Raw genomic sequence first — 13,648 nt, forward strand, 5'->3', positions numbered from 1 at the left:
TTCTCGCCAAAAGTGAATTTGATACCACATTATTGCTAACTCATTATGAGGCTAAACTCATCCCCTCTCCCTGGTATAAATAATATCGATTGTTCCAAAAAAAAAAAAAAAAAAAAGAAGAAGAAGAGTACATCCAAACAACTACTCAATTTTTGCAAATTGAATCATATTTTAACCTATTTTTGAATAGTTGCTACATTTGAATTCGATCTTGCACATTATTATGCCTCTAAAATTTGGTCATGAGTATTGTCGTGATGAAATTAATTCAAAATTGTGACAAAATTGATAATTTAAGGGGGAATGTAGCAAAGGTATATATATACGATACGATGCTAACAAAAAACTAGAGAGTGGAGATGATTGAGAAACAACTTGAGGACAGGAGGGTCACCCAACCTGATGATAATTACTAATTAGGCATACGAAAACCTGGTACAATAACAAAAGGAATACAATCAATCTGTTATAGGAAAGAATTAATGTGACCTCGAGCTGAGGTCTTTGACATAAATTTATATATCGTAATCAAACAGCACCCCTGAAAAATCAAATTTGAAGCAACATGTCGAGTGGACTGTTGTTCTATCTTCATCAGCTAGAGCTAAAACTCCATAGCAGAGGCCCTTCACTCACTCCTAGTTTAGAGTTTAGAGGGGTCGTGTGCGCCGGCCGCTTGCTCTGCCACATAGCAGCGCATTCCTTGGAATAGGGTATTCATCCCTAATTGAAGTAGATGAAGTATAAACACGCAGATATAACTGTTGTCCAAGGTACTGTCGTGCCCAAAACTCTGTCCTCAAGTTCCACATTCCCACGTTATCTAGCGGAATGTATATAGCCGTCCACGACTTGGGATACACCTGCATTCAAAGTAATCTATAAATCAACCACATATATACACGTATGTTACTGTTTTTCTGTTTTTTTGTTCTTCTCCCCATTGTCATAGTTAGAATGTGAGCATCAAATGCACAAGGAGTAATTACGTACCTGAGTGGTGCAACGTGAAACCGCATCTCTGAGATTATACGCATTCCTGCTACCCGTTGTCCACTGCCCTCCATCCATACTGCAAATATTTGACAAGCAATTTCGAATTACTTATCAAGAAAAGACTGGATTAAATTGAGCATATGGAACTGAGGGTTGGGTATGCTTACCCAACAACAAAGAAAGAGTAACCATCAAGATGCCAGCTCTGAATTATATCTTCGTTGTTTTGGAACACAATCTCGACGAATGCTCTATAATCAGCACCCAGTACCGAGGTGTCAAGGTACAATCCCCCACCAGTAGGCCTGTCGGAGATGCTTCCAACACGGAAAACTCCTCCAATTTTGAAGTAGTCCGCGAGCTTCAAGGGAGTGTCTGCTGGAACAAACGACACGCTGTTCACCCCATATCTTTGCTTACCGCTCACTTGACCAGCGGAATTTTGTAGCACATAAGTTTTGGTTAAATTGATCAGTCCATAGTGGTATGAGCCCTGTGGGTTTGGCCGCGGTCCACTTGCTGTAAGATTGGTCCTGAAATAACATGCATGCGTAATGGAGAATGGTCAGGACTTTAGTCCAATTTGATAGAAATAGTATGAAACGAGAAAGTACCTGATAGAGCGGGCTTGGTTCAAAGACCAGTCGACTTGGATGGTAGGTCCACCAGGGGGTGGGCCAGAGACTTTGCCAGCAGAGTTGGCGTAATGGACAGTGCCGGTTGTGGTGAGGATTGGAGAGGTGAAACGAGAGGAAGCTACAAGGTAGTAGTCTTGTCCGGGCTGATCAGCTGTTACAAGAACGGAGTAAGATTGGCCAACGTGTACATCAAGGGATGAGTAGGTGGTTTGGAGGGTGTGTGTTCCCTCTACTTCTACCAGCTTCATTTTGTGGTTTTGAATGCGGAAGTTGAGGGAATTTTGCAACCCAATGTTTGAAATTCTGAGCCTGTATGTTTTTCCTGCAATGAGATGCATAATACATATGCACCATTAACAATCTAATGAAGATTAATGTAGGATGCTTGTGATTGTAAAAGTTGATATCGACATTAACTGTGAAGGCACACCTTGCTCAAAATTAAGAGAGAATCCACCAGGACCGCGGCCGTTGATAAGGATTCCATCAGGGAGAGGTAGCTTCTTACCACGGTCCAGATGAGCCTTCAAGGTCTGTACAAGACAAATAAAATAATCAACACTGATAAATTAACAAAGCAATCAAAACTAATCAAAGTTGTTGTCGAGGTAGACGTGAATGTAGTTACATTAACTGAGCTGATGAGCTCGAATCTATTTTTTTGCAATTTAAATAATATAAAGTAAAATATTAGCTTGTATCAAAACAAAGAGGTCGTTGAGGGAGGAAGTGTTCCTTATTCCAGTTGTATCAAAACAAAAATATTTGGCAGGTTCTGGCTACAACAATACTTCGCTGCTAGCAGGAAGTATCAAAACAAAAATATTTGGCAGGTTCTTGACTGCTTCCTTCCCTGCATCTTTCCTTCCCTGTTCACCGTCTTCCTTTTTCTCCTCTCTCTATCCAACAATTCTCCCACTATTTACCGAAGAAAGATCTAGGGCTTCATGATGGCTGCAAATCCTAAAATATTTTTGCATCCTACTAATTTTGAACAGATAAAAAAATTGGAAATTCCATATTTTCATTTGTCTCTCCTCCCTCCCCCTGTTTCTCTCTCTCTCTCTCTCTCTCTCTCTCTTCTCTCTCCCAATTTCTCCACTGCAAGGCTTCATGCTTTATCTTTCCCTCTTTCTGGCCCTTCCAGTCGGCAACCCCCGCTCAACCCACCATCTGTTCATGCCACCATCAAAATTGTAGCCTCTTGTCAACCATCATCCCCCACCACCATAGCCTAACGATCCTCGCAACCCAAATGAAATCTAAGGAGCTGGAGAGGAAGAAAGAAGAAGGTGCTCTGTTTTACTTGGGTTAAATAACTAAACCAGAGTTGAAAGAGATTTTGGAGGGAAACAAAAAAAAACCCACACGTGTTGTTCTGTGAACGTGCCGCGTCACTTTTGTGCAGGACTTCCTGCTGTGTTTACAGCAGCGAAGTATTATTCTTCTGGCTACTGAGATATGGTTTCAGAGATTTACTGTTCGGAATTATTAGCCTGGGTCACAGGTCAGGGAGATAATGCGAGTGACCCACAAGAACAAAACAATGGGCTACAAGTTATATAACATTAAGACAAAACTGGGTCACCAAATGGGCCATTTGGAGTGGGCAGATAAAGACAGTGACGTGCTCAACTCTGCGTTCGTGGTCCCACACACACACACACAATTATCCCGAGTCTCGCAACACCGATAAGGGTTACCGCAATTTCGATAACAAAAATGAAAAAGAAAATTGGTGCGTCAGATGTAAAATTTAGTCCTAGTTACAATTTTGGTCTCTAATCCAATCGTCATTATGTTGAGAGCTGGTTTTTTTGAGTAACACTGTTATAACTTAGAGCTCGGCTCTTATGTCTTATCTGCCTAAATTTTTTATTGTGAATGAAAATTTTATTGTTATTGTTAAAAATGATCGTTCTCTATATTGTGACAATTTCATGAACATCAATACTCACCAATGCTTAGTTCAACAACCAAACCTTTAATCACTTGTAATTCAAAAACCATTACTAGTTTTCCTTTTAGAGAAAATTTGGATTACTTTCGAATGGAATAAAAACGCATAAGGGCTGGTTTTACCGACATAGGATCACATATTTCAAACAGGTCCAGCTGTCTTGAAAAGTAAGCGGTTACATGCTTACCGACGTAAGCGCTTTATGGTTTTTGTTTGTTTTCTTCCTTTCTAAAATGCGCGAAAATTTCGGATGAAACAAAAAAAACACGCGGGAAAATGTATGCAACTAGGAACACGGATAAATTAATGTGTTTGATTTTAGTTGGAGAAGTAAAAAGAAGTGGAAATATAGGATTTACCGTGTGATTAGCCTTGTACCAATCACCAATAAGAACAGTGTAATCACCGGCAGGATCAGGGAAAGGGACGGGAATTCTGGGCCTGCTGAGAATTCGGATGCCTCCGAAGCCGCCGGCAGCCTTGTGGAAGGCGAGAGATGGGAAGTAGTAGAAACTTCCGATTTGGTCCTTGACTTGGAGAATGTAGGTGAAGTTCTTCCCCGGTGGAATTGGGCAGGTTGTTCCATACACTCCGTCCTCAAATGAATTCCTTCTTTGTTGGATTCCGTTCCTGTTTTTACAAATAGGATAATTACCCAAATTAAATAAACAATTAATTAGTTAAATAACCTCCTGCATCCTTTCACAGGAATTAATTAATTTACTGGATTTATTTTATTTTTTTCTTGTTCCTTGTGTCAAGAACAATTAAGCCAACAAACTTATAAAATCGTAGCATATTTTATTAAGAAAAGTCAAAAATAAAATAAAGAGCAATTTATATGTTAGGAATTCACCACCATATAGCGCTCTTATCTAGTAATTACTCATTCTACTAATGACTAATGACTAATGGTAGGAAAATTAAACATGAGAAGTCAAAATAAGAGGAGGTTGATTAACAAGAATCAAATGATTAAGCTCAGCCGCAGCAGAGGAATCGATTCGTTTTCTAGTTTCTAGATATAGAAAGCTGAGCTGGTGAGAAGTCACTAGTACCAGATTACTACCATTATTGTATTGATAACGAACCAGATCTAATTGAATTGTTCCTTCCATGCCTTCCCTCCAATAACAACAATTAACAAAACATTCCCCAATTCCCCAGATCTAAACTCAAAAGTAAAATATAAATACTAAAGAAAGATAGATAATAATGTGGAAACCAACAAAGGCGTCAGTCTGACTGTCTGAGCCGGAGGTGTACGTGCGCAGCTGCACTAACCCCGCACTCTAATCAAAGGCTTAAAAAATGAAGAGGGAAATCTTGTCTCTTAGGTTTTACTTCATATGTATTACAAATCACTAATCAGAGAGCCAGAGCAGAGAGAGAGAGGGTGTGTGTGCTGTGTGTTACCAGGAGAGGAGGAACGGCTCGTCCAAGCTGTTGAAGACGTTGATGATGAGATTATCATTGGTGACGGAGTGGATGTCTGGCCCCGGGAACTGTCCATTTATGAGTATTCCCTGAGATTAAATTCAACAGATCGGAGGAATCAGATACTGATTTGAGTCAAAGTATTAAACAATGCCACAAACTGATTAAAAGATAATTAGATTTGGAGGATAAACCTTTTGGCGAACACCGAGAGGGTAAATGTCGCCGTAAGTGACATTCCATTCGAAGAATCTGTAGGGATCTTCAGCGACGGCCATGGAGAAGAGAGCGGCGAGACATAGCAGTGCCCAGATGGCACCTTCCGCTCCGTTTAGCGGCATTTAGTTATGCGTACGACTATGTGATTAAGCTAATGACTGACGGAGAGATTTTGGAGGTGTTGGGATGGGTTGAAACTGGAATAATAAGGGAAAAGGAGAGCTGTGGAGAGTGACTTTCAAAAGAGAAGTGAGGGAAAGGGAAAGAGTGAATGGATTATGACATAATCGATGAGGACTGGAGGAGGAGGAGGAGGAGGAATGACACCTATATATTTAAGTGCGGTACAGACAACCACGGTGACATGGAGCATAGCCGCCACCGCAGAGAGGGAAAGCTAACAAAAGCATAATCTTTTTCTCCTTTTTTTTTTTCCTGAAAATTATATAGTATAATTTATATTGAAAAGAGGTGGCAAGAAAATTAAGTAGCGGTGGGTGTCGGTGGTGGTTTCTATTTGCATACCTATTAATTAATTAATATAACATCCTCTTTATCTACTAAAATCAATAAAAATATTATTATTACGTAATTGTAATAAAATATTTATAAAAAAAAGATAATGCTAAAATGATTAAATTTGTATATTAAATTTGTAAATTAAATAATATGTCATCAATAATAAATAAGTATGTTAATCAACACTTAAATGATTTAATTATTAACTTTTATTTCATTTAACTTACAAAATTTAGTTTCCAAATTTAACTTCTCTCGCATTACCGTAAGAAACAGGATAATGTTGGAGAAACTAAATTTGTAAATTAAATCATGTGTCAACAATAAGAATGAATACGCTTATCAATGCTTAAATAATAAATCAATTATCAACTTCTATGTTTTTAATTTTCAAAATTTTGTTTACAAATTTAATCTCTCTAACATGAGCATTTAAATATTTACATAAAAATAAAAAATAAAACATTTGCTTGCAGCATCTCATGTAACTATAATTTTACTCCTCCAACTTCTCCCCACTCCTTTTTTTTTCCCTTTTTTATATCTTAATTTACATTCAATTAAAACTCCGTTTAGATTATAATTTTAAAAAAAATTGTTATATATTTAAGTACACACATAATGTGTGGCTGTTATCCATAATTAAATTTGAATTATGAAGTGAATAAATTGGGAGTGTGAAGTGTGTGTCTGCCACATGGGTTGGGTTGGGTGGGTGGGTGGGTGTTTGTACTTGCGACTGTGTATGTCCGGAGGTGAGATGGTTGGGATGGGTGGGGGTTTCGCTTTGGCGCCATCCCAGGACCAAGAGAATGCATGTGAGAGAATGTGGAGTTTTTAACAAAGCGGGGCCCTCTTCTGCCCTCGCTCAACCCATCCCTCATCACTCATTAGTCAACTCAACCATTTTCCACCCAACTCTGATTTGCCATTGGCCATATACTTTTAATTTAATATATAATGCCTAATCCAAACCAAAACTTAACGCAAAAAAAAAAAAAAAAAAAAATTACATATATCACGGTCAATTAGAGACGATAATTCTAACCGTTAAACCGGATAATTATGGATAACCGTCTGAATGGATTGGATTTGAATATGAAAATTCGGGTATGGTATGGATATGGGGAAAAACTATAAATTTTATTTGGTTATGGTTTTGGATATGATTATAGGGATCCCCAATCCGTATCTGACCCGAATATTATATATATATATATATATATTTGATATATAATATAATTTTATTCAATTTACCAAACCCTCCCTATACTAATTCATTATGCATACATCAAACCCTGTGTTATCTTTATTATGCACCAAACATCATGCATGACCCATACCAACAACTTCATCAATTCAATACTCTTATTGTATACTCAACCTAATTAATTCATTGAATCATTTTATATATCAATTATCAAATGTTACAAGTTTATTAGATTCATCTCTCTTCAAGAGTCTCACTGTCAAGAAATTGGTGCATGTTATCATGAACAACTTCAAATATATTGTTATGTTTTTTGTAATTGGATGTTGCTATTTAATGACGGAATTAGTATCTACTAAAATTTATAATGCGTCAATTTGATGAATATATATATATATATATTTTTTATGAAGTTGGATATAACATATAACGGATTGAACCAGTGGATATGGTTATGGATAATCACTGATGAGTAATTTGCGGTTATATATATGGTTAATTTTCGTGGTTATGGGGATGGATATAACATTTATGTGACATCCCACATCGCCCAGGGGAGTGATCCTTATATGTATATTTTCATCCCTACCTAACACGAGGCCTTTTGGGAGCTCACTGGCTTTGGGTTCCGTAGGAACTCCGAAGTTAAGCGAGAAGGGGGCTAGAGCAATCCCATAATGGGTGACCCATTGGGAAGTTGCTCGTGAGTTCCCAAAAATAAAACCGTGAGAGAATGGTAAGCCCAAAACGAACAATATCGTGCTACGGTGGTGGAGCGGGCCCGGGAAGTGATCCGCCCCGGACCAGAATGTGACATTTATGTCCTCAAACCAAACCGTTGTTATCCCTACGGTCAATGCTCTCGTGAATCTTAGACGTTACCTCTACATTCTATAATTGTAATTTTCAACAGATATAGCAGCATCTTTTGCATGTCGTGATTTTACACATTTGCACACATCTTTTGTATGAGTAATGCTTGACAAATTAATTTCTACATTAAATTTTATAAATCAAAATATGGTCTACTATTTTTAGATCGTATTTTTCAAACCACATAACGTGACAATTAATTGTTCTTATTCCAAATTACTTTAGTATGTTATTACAGTTGTTATACATAATTTGAATGTCCACCAAAAAGTCACTTTGTTCACGTCCCTTTCTTTCTTTTCTAGTTATTTTGACATAAATGGGGTACGGTAATACAATATCCGTGGAATAAAAGCAAGTATGTGAAAGTTGGCGAGTCTTTATTTTTCAAGTTAACTGAATTCAGACTTTTTTTTATTAATGACACTATACCGGCCTTTTATTTCAACCACATTTTACCCACACTTTTTGCTCCTAGAATGTCCTAAAATGTTGTAGCTCAAGTTAACAATATTTGATTCTGTGAGTTTTTTCGACCCTTGAAAGAAATGGATAATCGTGGCTTACCACCACTTATTCCTCTTTTATAAAAAATAAAAATAACAACATTTGCTCCTAACTAATTACCAATTAAGTTACTGTTTATTAATTTATATTGTCGTAGCATAAATAAACATGCAAGAAAATCCAACCAAAGATAAAATAACAAGTGCAAGTTGCACATTAAAATTCATAACTCAATACCTAAAATCAAAATTCCTATCATATAGGAAGCGATTTGATCGCCCACGCGTTCGTTCTTTGTTTCCCGCAATACAAGAAGAATAGTTGAAGTAGTAAATTTAGTGATAAAACAAAATAAAATAGCAAGTTTAGGATCCACGCCACGAGGCTCACAACACGGCCACTCCCCGACGTAAAACATGCGCACGCAGTTTCTAAATTCGTTTTCAAATGCGGCCCAAAACCCAAAAATTTAATTGAAATATGTTTGTTTGCTTTGCTGGGGGTCCCATGAACAGGGCATGTTGAACTCAAACCATACCACCACAAAAAAAACACCAAATCAATCCTAGTAGACTGGTAGTATAGTAACGCAACACAACACAAGACAGCTGTTCCACAAAAACATTTATTTCAAAAAGGATTTATAACTTTTGTTCGACTCATAATCATGTAGTCAGTCAGGCTGAGGCCCACAAAAAGTAATACGATATGTAAGCAAACATTGCTCTCAAATCTCAATCAACCCACAACCTAATCCCTAATCTCTCTCACTCTCTCTCACATGGAAAATGGAATGGAAGTGTGAAGGCTACAAAAGTTCCTTACTTGCACTACAATTTAGCTGACCAGTTCTCAAAAATTCAAATATGATGACACCACTCTATTACTAATATGATGAGGATTCTCTCTTGATCTTCTTCGAAGAGGATCTTAAGAATCTTCATATCTTAACCGTTCATCGTACATCATGCGTTTAGTTTTAGTTAGTTACTATTTATGTTTAATTTTAAATAATAAAATTCAAAAAATTTCTAATTGCATGATGTACGATGAATGAGTAAGATGAGAGGATCCCTAGAATCTCCATAATTTGAATCAGGATGGGATCCAAATCCTACTAACATAACACTTTCCTTTTCTTTTTCTTAAAATTAAGAGGGCCTTAAACTGACCCTCCCAATTGCTTCAATGCATTCATTTCATACTATTGAAGGCTCACATGAAATTCGTTCAGTGAGATGCATGCAAGGGAAAGTAATTTCGGGTCACACGGTAAAAGACCTCTACAATTATGTACCAAAGGAAATAAAAGTAAAAGCACAATGAACACTGCTTGATTTCTTACGTATAAACAGTCATTCTTCTTTAAGTGTCAATTATAGTTCGACACGTAAGAAAATCTCTCATTGAAACTAGAAAAGGAATAGTTCTACCACATATCTGAATCGTCTACAAAGAGGAATGACCCCTTACATGCAAGGAACCAAATGTTTTCCAACCCGAATAGTTGAATACATAGGCTAACAAGTCATTTGCCCAACCAATCATGCAACACATAGAAGTTTAATGCAAAACGCCCTAAACCTATTAGGATAATTGAGTCTTCCATCCTCCTTGTTCGTGGATGAGACTAAAGAATGTGGTACCGGCTTCAACGGTGCAGAAGCCTATGTGTGTGCAAGCACAAGAACCAATGATATGGCAACACAAGCTTTAACATGATAGAAATTCCATGAATTGGAGCAAAAAAAGCTTTGGCCACGAGAGGAGAAACATAGAAGCGTATGAAACCAGTATGTAGAAGCTTTACTCAATCAGAGGAGATGTTCAAAGTGTGTTGGTAGAGGGGGAATATCTAACCGGTATATAGAAGTTTTACTCAATTAGAGGAGATGTTCAGAGTGTAGTGTGTAGGTACTAGGTAGTGTTACAGAACTAGATGCAGGGTGTCCGACACATCAACCCTCAAATATCCAGACACAAATACATAACACAATATCCGCTGGCCACTTGAGAATTATAAGGAAACATGAAACTGAAACAGACTTTAAGCACTTGATTCGCCTGCCCAAGATGTTTCATAACTAAAACAGACAACCATCCATCACAGGATCAGAATCAATAGAACGTTTTCAATCCCAAGCTCCAAGTCCAAGCAAACCACTAAATCTTGTTTACCTGAATTGAATTCGTACAGAACCTGACCTAAAATCTTTACTTTAAGCTGAGCAGTGAGCACTGACAGCAACAACGCTTTCTCAACCAAAAGTCACTCAAATTTCAACGTCAAAACCTATAACCAAGGACCAAATAACATGCGTCGTTTCCTTTATACGAAGTTTCGTGAACGAGATCAGAAGGTGAGCCTGGTGTGGTGAGGCAGCTGATATTTTCAAAATTTTCCGTATAATAACAAAACTTCTCTTACAAGTAATGCTCCATTGCCCACTCGACCTAGAAAACTAATTTGTTTTATTGATGAAAATCTTGTGACAAAATTGGAAATTACACGATTTAATCGTATCCTTAGGGTAAACATGTCAACTAAGCTACAGATGAGGAAACGTAAACAAGTAATTACCCGCTAAAACCAAATCATTACAAGTGTTGCAACGAATATCCAAACCTAGCTTTACCATTACTGTCAATCATGATTTTATACCATATAGCCTGCACGTTTAATCAGTAATCCAAACTCCCACATTGCTTGCTTTCAATACTTTTTGTTCCATTTCTTTCCTTCGTATCATTCTTCCCATCGTTATTAAGTCCTCGACTCCGCCCAATTCCCAGCTTTGGCAAACCCTTATTCAGCCCCTCTAGCAAAACACAAGCCTTGCACCATTTCTGCACAATAAAACAACAAATGTTCAGATTCTCTAACCAAACTCTACCCAAGTAACGAAAGCAAATGAGTATGCGTAACATTAATCAGATATCTCAACCACGTCACGTATGCTAGGGTAACAAACTTACCTGGCTGGAAATGTAACCGCACCGTTCACATGTCCCCTGTTCTGGCATTTTTGTACAAGTTGAAATTCTGAAATTCTCCCCTGATTTGATGATGTCAAGTATAGCCCTAGGTCTTCAGTTGAAAGAAGTCCAGTAAAATGTCAAACTAGGAGTACAGAATGTGCATACTGAAAATGTAATATAATAAGTCAATTTTTTTTTGTGAAAACTGAAAACTACAACGCCAACCAGTGAAACATTCTCTCAGCAAGGCACTCACCTGATTCTTTCTAAATCCTTGATGAATTCACGAGCAAAACCACGATATGCATTGGGTGAATAAATGCCTGCAATTTGACAAAAATGTCTTCTGAGATATAACGGTAAAAGCATTAAACATAGAAATATAGTGCAAATGGTGGTTGAGTGGAGGGAAAATAACCGAGGAAGACTTGAGAGGAAAGATAGATTACATTCAGTGGAGAAGTAATCCAGCCTCTTGAAATATGCATACGTGCAAAATTAGTCAAGGCTTTGCAAAGAATTCCAACTCAACGTTAAGATGAATAACAGAGATGAAAGAAAGAGAAAAAAAAAAAATCAGAGTATTGAATATTTCAGCAGCCAGGATATATAACAATCTCCTTCTCATAGGTGTATTTAAAAGGTTTGCATCTTGGAATTGACCCGTCTTCACCAGTGACAATTGAAGTGCATCTACTTAATCTGCAAAACAAAACCATAAATTCAGTTCAACATACAAACAAACTGAGGAAAAAAAAACCTTGATGGAATATGAACAATGAATTACCTTGCAATGTCACCTCTTAATATGTTCAAAAGAACTGTTTCAGCAATATCATCTGCATTATGTCCAGTAGCTAGCTTGTCTACCTTCAACAGTGCAGCACCACGATCGAGGGCCTGGGAGGTAAATAGATATATCCATTATGTTGAATTGTTCCTTGTAATCTCTCGCAACCAATAGAATTCGATCATGCCTTCCATCCTTAAAGAAAGAGAAAGCTCACAAATGCCAGCGTTTTGGAGGTGTTATATGCAGAAAGTTTCAATGACCAGTTTTAGTGCTTAAATTACTCATTCATAACTAAGTAACAAGCAGCATAAGTTTCTGTGGAAATATCATATATTGTCAAAAAATCAAAATGCCATGCTCATGTCTAAACACATCTATACAAGATGCCTAGAAAATGAAAAACAGCCAATTTCCAAGACAGCCAAATACCTGACGACGAAAAACACCACAAAAGGTGCAATTGTTCTTGAGACCTATCATCTTTACTATTTCATCCATGGTCCACCCATACAAATCCTTGTAGGAGACTATTTTCAGCGGCAATCCATACTGAAAGTAAAGATTCCAAACGAGAGTCAATTAAAGCTTTAAAAAGAGAGAAACACAAAGCATTAGACATGACCGAAAATTCATAGTCGAAATTACTTGACCTGGATTTCATTTCTTTTGACGGTTTCAAGAGAATCGTCCCTGTAGCCAGTAATGCCCTCATCAACTGACAAGAGGAAGAGATCCAAACCGTAATTGTGCCGCCTATTCAATTCGGATAATACATAAGCGAGGACAGTGGAATCTGAAGGCAGCAAATAACACGAAAGGAAATGAGCAGAAGGAAGTTAAGGTCCACATAACATAACTTTTACAATCCAAAACGGCATATAATTTATCACCACTCAGCAGCACTGGAAGCACAGCTTGATTAATTAATTTACCTTTACCGCCGGAGGCACCGAGGGCAATGCGCTCACCAGGCTTAAATAATGACCTGATGAATCTCCTGCTCAAACACCTCGTAGAAACACACCCTGCAAATCTTCACATACAATAACCGATTCAATTCAATTCTAGGGTTTTACTCCCTGCAAACCAGTAGGAGAAATCACCTGCTCTAGGGTTTTGGGTCTCCTGAGGGCGGCCCGTCTCTCATGACAGATGCAGCACTGGCGCCCCCCCCCCCCGCCTTCTTCGGCTTGCCGTCGGCTGACGACTCCATTGAACGTGAAGACACTTGGTGGAAGCTCAGGAGCTGCGAACGGATGAGGAATGTTCGCGGTTATTGTTTGCGACTGCGACTCAAATATTGAATAGGAGAGTAGTTTTGTTCCGCTCGCCTCTCTCTCTTTACTTTCGAAAACACACGAAGAATTTTGGCGTCTGTACATATTTACGAAGCTGCCCTTCACTTTGGTATGCTACTATTCCTTGGTACATATATATGATCGCTATCAAACATAAACGACTTTTATACGTCAACCACATGTCACATTCACAAGAAAAATTAAAATTCGTAATTCAAT

General features: G+C 37.8%; 2 protein-coding genes across 2 annotated transcripts; both read right to left on the reverse strand.

Moving 5' to 3' along the window:
• Positions 1 to 363: 363 nt before the first annotated feature.
• LOC137729800 (L-ascorbate oxidase homolog) lies at positions 364 to 5,704 on the reverse strand. Its single transcript, XM_068468827.2, has 8 exons — positions 5,226 to 5,704; positions 5,011 to 5,120; positions 3,954 to 4,224; positions 2,065 to 2,167; positions 1,611 to 1,956; positions 1,164 to 1,529; positions 994 to 1,072; positions 364 to 863 (listed from the first exon to the last, which is right to left on the reverse strand). Exons 1-8 carry the CDS (start codon positions 5,370 to 5,372, stop codon positions 651 to 653), a joined length of 1,635 nt encoding a protein of 544 aa, XP_068324928.2. The 5' UTR covers positions 5,373 to 5,704; the 3' UTR covers positions 364 to 650.
• Positions 5,705 to 10,814: 5,110 nt separating this feature from the next.
• On the reverse strand, positions 10,815 to 13,468 carry LOC137732266 (cytoplasmic tRNA 2-thiolation protein 1). The gene is given in 12 exon segments (XM_068471576.2): positions 10,815 to 11,206; positions 11,336 to 11,447; positions 11,595 to 11,661; positions 11,788 to 11,828; positions 11,948 to 12,040; positions 12,126 to 12,238; positions 12,561 to 12,680; positions 12,782 to 12,924; positions 13,064 to 13,113; positions 13,115 to 13,164; positions 13,235 to 13,303; positions 13,306 to 13,468. Coding segments are annotated over 12 exon segments (1,062 nt in total). The 5' UTR covers positions 13,345 to 13,468; the 3' UTR covers positions 10,815 to 11,041.
• Positions 13,469 to 13,648: the final 180 nt, after the last annotated feature.

Source organism: Pyrus communis, chromosome 15, assembly GCF_041283825.1.
Source record: "Pyrus communis isolate YQ-2024b chromosome 15, ASM4128382v1, whole genome shotgun sequence".
NCBI lineage: Eukaryota > Viridiplantae > Streptophyta > Magnoliopsida > Rosales > Rosaceae > Pyrus > Pyrus communis.

Excerpts from the sequence above, each read along its gene's own strand:
- LOC137729800 (XM_068468827.2), bottom strand. The coding sequence starts at position 5,372 with ATGCCGCTAAACGGAGCGGAAGGTGCCATCTGGGCACTGCTATGTCTC. Across the intron at positions 2,168-3,953 it reads GGTACAAGGCTAATCACACG|ACCTTGAAGGCTCATCTGGA; the intron begins GTAAATCCTATA and ends TGTCTTGTACAG. Across the intron at positions 1,073-1,163 it reads TACTCTTTCTTTGTTGTTGG|TATGGATGGAGGGCAGTGGA; the intron begins GTAAGCATACCC and ends AAATATTTGCAG.